This window comes from Rattus norvegicus, chromosome 15 (assembly GCF_036323735.1).
Source record: "Rattus norvegicus strain BN/NHsdMcwi chromosome 15, GRCr8, whole genome shotgun sequence".
NCBI classification, from domain to species: Eukaryota; Metazoa; Chordata; class Mammalia; order Rodentia; family Muridae; genus Rattus; species Rattus norvegicus.
This window is the reverse complement of record NC_086033.1, coordinates 29,089,460-29,099,787: the sequence shown is the minus strand read 5'-3', so window position 1 is coordinate 29,099,787 and position 10,328 is coordinate 29,089,460. Positions and strand designations below refer to the sequence as shown.

Below are 10,328 nucleotides of genomic sequence, written 5' to 3'. Positions count from 1 at the left end.
AGTTAATAAAAAAATATTGAAATGAATTATAGTTAATTTTTCATATCTCCAAATTATTTTAGCAAAAACAACAATCTGCACAGTCATGTTTACAATGTTTTATTATTGGCATACATTTTAAAAAACACACAAAACTTGACTAATAAAGTTTATGTTTTGTAGTTAGAGAATGAAAGGGAATAACATTGTTCAGATAAATGAGAACAAGGACAATTTTATTGGTTTTAAAGTTAGTTAAAACTTTACATTGAGTGAAATTTTATTGACTTAGAAATATATAGATAAACTGTTATAATTTGTTCAAATGACAAATACAACTGTCTAAAGCTTTGTGGACGGCCACTTCCTTATTTGTGATCATAAATACATTCCACGCTTGAGTCATTTTCCAGTGGACTACCACATGTCCCAAACTAACTGCATAAGAAACTTAGAAATGGCATGAGATGGCGTTCCCAGGTAAGAGAATGTACAAGGAGCAAATAAGCCTATCACAACTACTATTCATAATTACAGAAATGCCATCCAATAGCTACCAGGTGTCTCAGTTGAAATGAAAGAGCCTACGTGTCACTCTATCATTGACTTCCTACAGAGAAACAAATACTGCTCTGCTCACACATGATAGTGTGCCTCAGTTGTACAAACAGAATCTTTGTGAGACCTCAGCTGTCCTTGCTCCAGCAGTTATCAGTGAGCCTGGGAAAGGAAATATTTTTGTAAAATGTCTGTTTCCAATGATTATCTGTCTCAAATGAGCAGAAAATACTAGAAATGAGAAACAGAAGACTTGTACATAGCCCCTTGCAATGGTATAAGATTCCTTATCCCAACATTCTTTATAAACTCCAAATATCCCCCTCCTTCCTTGAAGATGCCCATTTCCTGCAAAAGAGTATCTGCTCTTTGCTGCTTGAAATCATTTCATCTTCTGAGGTCAGACTCTGGTCTCCTTCCTACCTTCTGTCTCTTAACTCTGTGCTCCTATGTCTGCTGGAGTAAGGATGGCTTCCTACTTCCCTACCTGTGGCTGTGACAAAACTGCTTGATGAAAATAATTTAGAAGGAAGAGGACTTATTTGACTTAATCATTAAGGTCACGGTCCACCATACCAAGGACTGGGTGCCTGTCACAGCATCGGAAGCTTGAGCCAACTTGTCACATCACACCCGTAATCAGGAACAAAGAGCATAGAATGTTTGCATGCCATGCTCTACTAACTCTTCTGCATTTCATGCGGTGTGCAGGGCCCAAACTCTGGGAATAGTGCTTCCCATGTGCAGACTGTGTCTTCCCACAGTGATTATTGTAATCTGCCACAGACATGCTCACAAGACAACCTAATCCAGAAAACTCCTTATTGCGATTCTCTTCAGGATGATTCTACACTGAGTCAAGGGAACTAAACTAAAGATCACAGTTGGGGAGTGCTTCTGAGGCTCTTGAGGTGTGGAGTGCAAGCAGTGAACTTCCTTATCACTGAACTCGGTGTGGAGCTGACAGAAGCCAATACTTCTCCCTCTGCTGCACACCGTGTAAGCACCCGCTACAGCTACTGGTTATGCACAACTGAGTTGTATCTTAAGTCTAATGGACGTAATCAGTCATTAGAAAATGCAACCTACAAAACAAACATTAAGAAGGCAATCATGACCCCCAGTGAACTAGACTGGTGGGGGGAGGGCGGCAATGGGGGGAGGGTTGGGAGGGGAACACCCATCACGAAGGGGAGGGGGGAGGGGGATGTTTGCCCGGATACCGGGAAAGGGAATAACACTTGAAATGTATATAAGAAATACTCAAGTTAATAAAAATATATATATATATATATATATGTATATATAAAAAAGAAGGCAATCATGTCTCAAGGGCTATTTAATGCTTTTTATCTTGCTATGTCACTTTTCCTGGGAGCCATGGCCTAATGTTTATATACCCCACATAGGGTTCCAAGGATAGACCCAAATAATTCCAGAGAAGTCCGACTTGGAGGACCAGTGAGTTTACTTAGTCCTTACATGGATGATGAGCGTGAATGATTGAGAGTTGCTCAGCCGCAGAATCTTCCTCAGCATCTTACGGGTTTGTGATCAGCTCCCCCTGCAGCCCCTGACACTGTGCACTCAGAGCACAGAAGTACACAGCCGAGTCGCTCCAGTGCACAGAGGCTTTCCGCAGGTGGAAGGAAGAGTTGCTCTTGCTGAATTCAGCCTCAAAGCCGTTCATACCATGAACCACAGGGTCTCCTGTATAGTACTTGAGAAGAAACTGGAGGCCATGGCCATGGTGCTGGATGTACCAGAAAAGGTAAGGGGTTGCACCATAAGAGTACTTGCATCTCAGCTCCACGGAGTCTCCTTCAAAGACAGTGACATGGGCATCGGACTGAGAAACTGTCTGTGTTTGGACACCTCCTGCAAAATCAATGACAAATCCATATTGTGATACAGGCTTCATAAAGAAGAATATTCTTACTAAAATTAAGTGAGAAAAGCAGTTGTGTGCATCTACAACTGTCAGGATATTTGACTCACCCAGGAAAAAGTGTATCCCCAGGAGTGAGATGAGGACCAGGAGCATGGCTGAGCACTGGAAACAGCTCAGGTGCCTTTCTGGAAAAGCTTGGCTCTCGCAGGAAAGTGGATTCAGTTCCCAGTTATTGGAGACAGTTTGTCACAAGGTTGACTAGACACCTTCCTGTTTTAGGTAAAATTCTAAAATTCTAAAATTCTAAAAAAATAAATAAATAAATAAAACTAAAAAAAATAAAATAAAATAAAAGACCTGCAAAAGTGGTCCTGGTTCTTGGAACTTCTTTCTGGCCTCTGATTGTCTTCAGTTGTCAGATACTCTAGGAACTCAGCCTGATTCAGGGAGGGACTGAGTTTAAAGAGGAGGGGTTGGGGGTTGGGGGTCACTTCATATATGGAGTGTCTAGTCTGTGCAATGTCGCCCTCTGGTGGGCAGTGGAAACTGAATCTTTGAAGCAAATCTGTGTTCTGTCTAGAGCTCACTTCATTTTACGAATCTATGCTATGTTGAATTTTAACCTAATGAAAAAAACGTCATTTTCTTTAGAAAAACATATGATAAAACATTATATTTTGGGCCTATTATCACTTGGGTATAAAAGCAGGAAGCTGTAAGCAATCGTGCTGCCTGTCATACAGTCAAAACCCAGAAATTGAGTCTTTAAAGTGTATTATGTTCAATCTGGGCAGCCAGAAAAAAAAACTGCCTTCCCCATTATTTTCTTATTAGAGTTTTTATAGAGAACCAGAACAATAGAAATCAATTTGAAGTTTATTCTGGCCAGATGGCTCTTTGATCTGAGATTTCCTTTCCATTTCTCTCTCTCTCTCTCTCTCTCTCTCTCTCTCTCTCTCTCTCTCTCTCTCTCTGTCCCTGTGTATGTGTGTGTCTATCTCTGAGTTTCTCTCTCTATCTCTGTCTTTCTCTCTGTCTCTTCTCTGTCTGTCTCTCTATCTCTCTCTCTTCTGTGTCTGAGCTCTGTCTCTCTCTCTCTTTCTCTCTCTCTCTCTTTGTGTGTGTGTGTGTGTGTGTGTGTGTGTGTGTGTGTGTGTGTGTGTGTATCTCCAATTCTCACTTTACTAGAGAGAATTTGAAGATGCCAGGACCAATAGGCCAATAGTCTTGCAATTCTACTCAATTCAAATTCTCTCTCCCTCTCTTTCCCACCCTCTTCCCCATTCTTCCTCACCCATACCTTGTTTAACCCAGAACAAACAATTCATTAACGGTGTTTGCTTGCATATCCCTTCTTACAGAATGAAGTCCACATATGCTCTTACAAGTCAGATGCAATGCCCTCTCCCTGTGTGTAACCCTATCATAGCCATTAGTTATGCAGACATATTCAGGATAATCTCCATGGGCTGGCCTTTAGAAGCCTTCCTGAGCATACAATCAAGGAAAGTTCTGGTGGAATATAAGAAAGTTACTTTGGTGAAATTGGTCAAGATGTGAGGAGGAAGACAAATGAAAAATAGTAGTCTAAAATGTGAATCTTTGCCTTAAAAATGACGCAAACTTATCTGTTTTAATCAGAATTGTGAATATTCACTGACTTTAGATAACCCATAATGACAATTCAATACTGAAAAGAGACAGCAAAATGTCATCTTCATTTGGTCTGGGCTGTATGGGATGATTCACCACCAAAGAAACAATAGACTGGAGAATTGGCAGTCTGTAGGTGAAGGTAGGCTGACTGATGAAGGTACTTACACACACACACACACACACACACACACACACACACACACACACACACACAGAGAGAGAGAGAGAGAGAGAGAGAGAGAGAGAGAGAGAGAGAGAGAGCGAGCTTGAAAAGTTTAAGGCTGAAGAAAAGAGTAAAAGAAAAATTGCATAAACCATGGACTCCTTAGGTAGCACCAATGAAGCCATTTTTCTGAAAGAGAAGTTTTTTCTTCCCACTTCAACTTTAAGATGTCTGAAGCAAAAAAACAAGTAGTTCTGTGAAATAAAGGAGTCATTTTACATTGAGTAAAGGCTCCCTGCTCAAGAAGAGTGATACTCTCTATCTATACACTTAATGAGAGAATCATGAAATTCAAGAAGTAAAAGTTGAGAAAGTTAGAATAAGATAAATCTATGATTGAAGTAGTGAGGCCATAACACTCATTTCCAAGTAGCTAATAAGACACACTCAGAACTGGTACTAGATAATGCAACCAATTAGACCAAACCGACACCTGAACTGACCAATACATTTGTCAATGCAGGGCATGTTTACCACTGTACAAACAAAGTTCTCTTAGACAGACCGTACACTCGGACAGTTCAGAATACACCAGAAACCTGAAGGTCTGAAGTTACATTACATGTGTTTACTGGCCACAAAATTATGTGGGGTTTACTCACGTGACAAATGCCAAAATACCACCAAGTATTTGGAAATTAAATAACATGTTTTTAAGTAACACACTGATAAGGATAGAGATGACAGGGGAAGTTAGAAGCTATTTTGAACTAAATAGCTGTAAAGCTCAGCCTACGGAAATGTCTTAGGTGTAGCTAACACATAGGCAGGCAGAGATGGATAAGGTTTCAACAGAGAAGGAAGGGTTCAAACCATCAATGAGCATCTACCATGAGACTCATGCTGCATCGTTCTTGTCCATTTTCCAATTTTTACTCATTTTAATTAAATATTTTATTTAATATTAATTCATATCATGTGTTTGGATTCCATCCATTACCCTTTCCTCCAATGCCTTGCACAGGCCCCCCAACTTTTCCCTTCCAACTGTGTGTATATTTATTTGTTTGTTTGTTTGCTGCCTTACTTGATTTCTTGCTTGTTTGTTTGTTTTAAATCAATACCCAGTGAGTCCACCTTGTGTTGCTTGGTATATGCATGGTGTGGAATATTCTGATGAATAACTCAGAACCAATACCCATGAAGAAAAGGGATTCTCCCTCTTTTCTTTAAATTACTGAGTTAAATATGTGGAATAAATTACATGAAATGAAATTGTCTGATGTTAATTCAGGTTTATTATTTTCTTATGGTGGGTATTAACATGGTATATAACTTTTCCCATACTTTCATTTTCATTTCTTCAGTCTGTTTTTGTCAGTAAAAGGAGGATTTCATTTTAAAGAATGATGTGTATTGCATGGCAGAGCATTAGACTCACTTTATGGTTCTTTTGATTGGAATGCTTTGCTGCTTCTATTTAATATAATTATTTTAGGCTCTAACTTGAAACAAAAGCAACTTTGATAAGTGCTTAACTTTTGAAAGATTTACTATTGTTTTGCTTTTTCCTTTCATACTTATCTCAATATCCCTCTATTTCTGAGTTTTTGTAAATTTTTTAAATTTATTTATTTTATGTATATGAGTACACTGTCACTGTCTTCAGACACACCAGAAGAAGGCATTGGACCCTATTACAGATGGTTGTGAGCCACCATGTGGTTGCTGGAAATTGAACTCAGGACCTCTGGAAGAGCAGTCAGTGCTCTTAACCAATGAGCCATTTTTCCAGCCCAAGTTTTTGAAATTTTATAAGATTACAATTCAGACAATTTCAGTATCAACATTTTAAAATCCCAATGCCATACATAATACTCTTCTCTGTAGGTTGTTGGTCAAGATGGCCCCAGAGGCCCCTAAAAATTAATGTCCATCCCAATTCTGTAGTGTCAATCTCTACATCACAGGGCATCAATGGCACTCAAACCTTGAAGAACTCCAGTGAGAATGCATGAAAAAAAGTCTGGAGTAACAGCTCCTTACCTTGGGCACTCAGCCAGATCCACTTGATAGATATAACAAAGGGTTGGAAGACACATTTGAAATCAAAGTGAAACTGATTCTAAAAACAATGTTGATAATATTTTTCTGTGGTATAATTTTTAACTTATATAGCATATTCGATGGAGATCCATAGATATTTTGGCCTAACAAATTTCTTACTTGGAAACCACTATATTGCAATGTTATAATATGACTGGGAGGTATTGTAAATAGTACAGAAAACTACTGTGTGACCATCCTTAAATAACAGATTTTCTCCATCAACACTCTTTTCCCCTCCTCATAATATCTCTACAGTGCAGTGAGAGACACACAGGAGACACAATTTCACTTAGCAGGAAGAAATGTCTTCCCACCTGCACAGCAATGCCAAGCTTCGTTTCCAAAGTGCAGTACTGACTCTCCAGCCCTGTGCATTGTATTTCAAGTCAAGCAGACCTCGGAGAGCAACAGACGAAAGAAGAGCCAGTTGTCCTGAATCTGTCTGCCGTGATTGCTACAGGAGGAATTTTATTTCAGTTCCGTATCAGACATCCCTGTTCCATGAGGCTTTATCATACTTAACACATGAACACAGCAATGGGGCCAGTAAAACATCACAGATCTTACAGTTGGACACCAGGGGGCAGTGCTTCAGTGAAACACTACTCTCTCCCTCCACAGGGAGCGTGCAAAGGACTGACTCTCAATAAAGAAAAATAGACTTAAACATTTTGAGAAGGAGGTGAGCCTTGCCTGAATACATACAGGATGCATATTATAAATTTTACCAAGCATCTGTGGCTGGGAAATGATAGACCCTACAGATCAACAGACAAGTTTGCTAAATGAGCACAGTATTAAATTGTATTTTTAGCATGAATCTCACAGATAAGCAGGAAAATGGGTGGACTTATAATGTATAATATGAAGAGAGGTTACACAATCTCAGAAGCAGAAAAAAAAAAGCTCTCCTTCATATGGGGATCACAGCCTAGTATGCATATGTACACATGTAAACAAAACTAGTGATGAAGAAGCCTAAAAATCAAACAAAGTACAGAGAAAAACTGTTTACCGAATGCCCAGCCATAAATGGTACATCTAACACACACACACACACACACACACACACACACACACACACACACACACACAGCTCTGGGCCATATTGGAAGGAGGGGTGAAAAGACTGTAAAAACAGTGGCTTCTGGACTTGACACCTGATGCACTCATGAACTCACATCTGCACAACATCAAGATAGCAGTCCACCATGGATGGGAGAGACACATGACCCCCATGACTAGCTAAGGAACTGTTGACAATTGATAACTATTAAAGGAAGGAGAAGGAATAAGTACTCTTTGTGGGGTAGCACCTGATAAGTTTCTCATCCTCCAGTGAATGATCCTATATCCATCAATAAATGGGCAGTAGTAATTGGACTTAGCAGGCTTCTTAAAAAAAATAGAAAGAGTTTCCAGTCCACACATTCACCTGGGGCCGATCACCCCATGCCTATTCTCTCCCATACCCCACAGCTTGCCTGTTTCCCAGGAGGTCTGCTGTAACCAGGGACACAGCCTGATTGTCTCTCAGGAGGTCAACCATAACCAAGGACAAAGGTGAGATGCTGACCCCAATGCTGGAGTCAGCTGGGACACCCACACACAGAGAACCCAGCAGACCTAAGCTCTGTCCCACTCTTCCTGAGGCCCATAGCCCTTCTAATCTGTATCTCTATCTGCAACTGGGGAGGATCCTGCCCCTGGACCCTAAAGCCTGCCTCTCTCAGGAGGTTTGCCCTAGCCAGGGACACAGGAGGTCTGCTCTAACCAGAGACACAGGAAAACTCACTTAACCAAAGACTGTACTGCCTGCCTCCCAGGAGTCCTATTCTAACCCAAGGAGGCTGGATCCAGTCAGAGACACCCAGGCCAGTTAGCATTAGAGATAACCAGATGGTGAAAGGCAAGCACAAAAACATAAGGAACAAAGTCCAATGTAATTTGGCACCATCAGAACCTAGTTTTGCCACCACAGCAAGCCCTGGTTATCCTGACACACCTGAAAAGCAAGATTCTGACCTAACCTTATGAAGATGCTAGAGGCCTTTAAGGAAAAAATAAATAACTCCCCTAAAGAAATGCAGGGAAACACAATCATGCAGGTGAAGGAATTGAACAAATTTGTTTAAAACTTAAAAATGAAAATAGAAACAATAATGAAATTCTAAATGGAGGAAACCCTAGAAATTGGTAACTCAGGAAAGAGATCAGGAGCTATGGATGCAAAGACCACCAACAGAATAGAAGAAATGGAAGAGACATGATACCAGAGAAAATATTGACACATTAGTCAAAGAAAATACAAAGCATAAAAATCTCCTAACCCAGATCAAACAGGAAATTCAAGACACAATGAAAAGACCAAACTAAGAATAATAGAAATCGAAGAGAGTAAAGATTCTGAGTTCAAAAGGGCCAGAAAATATCTTCGACAAATCATAGAAGAAAACTTCCATAACCTAAAGAAAGAGGTGGCTTTAAACATAAAAGAAGCCTACAGAACACCAAATAAATTGGACCAGAAAAGAAAATCAAAATGCTAAATGCACAGAATAAAAAAGAATATTAGAAGCTACAAGGGAAAAAGGTCAAGTAACATATAAAGGCAGCCCTATCAGAGTAACATTAGACTTCTCAAAAGAGACTCTAAAACCCAGAAGACCCTGTACCGATGCCATGCAGACCCGAAGAAAATACAAATACCAGCCCAGACTACTATACCCAGCAAAACTCTCAATCACCAAAGATGAATAAATCAAGATATTCCATGACAAAACCAAATTTGAAAAGTATCTTTCTACTAATTCAGCCCTACAGAGGATAGTAGAAGGAAAACTCCAACACAAGGAGGATAAGTACATGCAAGAAAACACATAATAATAATAATCTCACAATAAATCCAAAAGAACAGAAACACACACACACACACACACACACACACACACACACACACACTATCAATTCCAACAACAAAAATATCAGGAACTAGCAACATTTGGGACTCAATTCCCCAATAAAACGACACAGGCCAACAGACTAGATACATAAACAGAATCAAGCATTTTGAAGCATATAAGAAACCACCTCGGTGACAAAGACAGATACTACCTCAGAGTAAAAGGCTGGAAAAAAAAAAAGATTTCCAAGCAAACATTCCCAAGAAACAAGCTGTAGTAGCCATTCTAATATCTAACAAAATAAACTTCCAACCAAAAGTTATCAAAAGATATGGATAAGAATATTTCATTTTAAAAAAGGATATGTCAGACTCATCAAAGGAAAAAATCCACCAAGATGAAGTCTCAATTCTGAAAATCTATGCACCAAATGCAAGTGCACCCACATTCCTAAAACAAACATTACTACAGCACAAAACACACATTGAACCTTACACAATAATACTGGAAGACTTCAACACCACACTTTAACTAATGGCCAGGTCATGGAAACAGAAATTAAATGGAAACACAGTGAAAATAACAGAAACCATGAACCAAATAGATTTAACAGATAGCTACAAAATATTTTTCCCTAAAACAAAAGAATATACCTTCTCCTCAGCACACCATTGAACCTTTTCCAAAACTGACCATATAATCAGTCACAGAACAGGCCTCAACAGATACAACAAGATAGAAACAGTCCCATGCATTCTATTAGATCACCACAGACTAAGGCTGGTCTTCAATAACAACACAAACAACAGACAGCCCTCATTCTCAAGGAAGCTGAACGACTCTCTACTAGATGATAACATGGTCAGGGAAGAAATAAAGGAATTAAAGACTTCCTAGAATTTGAGGAAAATGAAAGCACAGCATACCAAAACATAGGACACAATGAAAGCAGTGCTAAGAGGAATATTCATAGCACTAAGTGCCTTCATGAAGAAATTGGGAAGATCCTACACTGGCAACTTGCCAACACACATGAAAGCTCTAGAACAAAAAGAACCAAACACTCAAG

The 10,328-nt window shown here is 39.5% G+C and overlaps 1 gene segment (V, D, J or C); it reads right to left on the bottom strand.

Annotated features, from left to right (window-relative positions):
- Positions 1–2,077: 2,077 nt before the first annotated feature.
- Positions 2,078–2,584, bottom strand: LOC134482293 (T-cell receptor alpha chain V region PHDS58-like). The segment is given in 2 exon segments: positions 2,078–2,415; positions 2,536–2,584. Coding segments are annotated over 2 exon segments (384 nt in total).
- Positions 2,585–10,328: the final 7,744 nt, after the last annotated feature.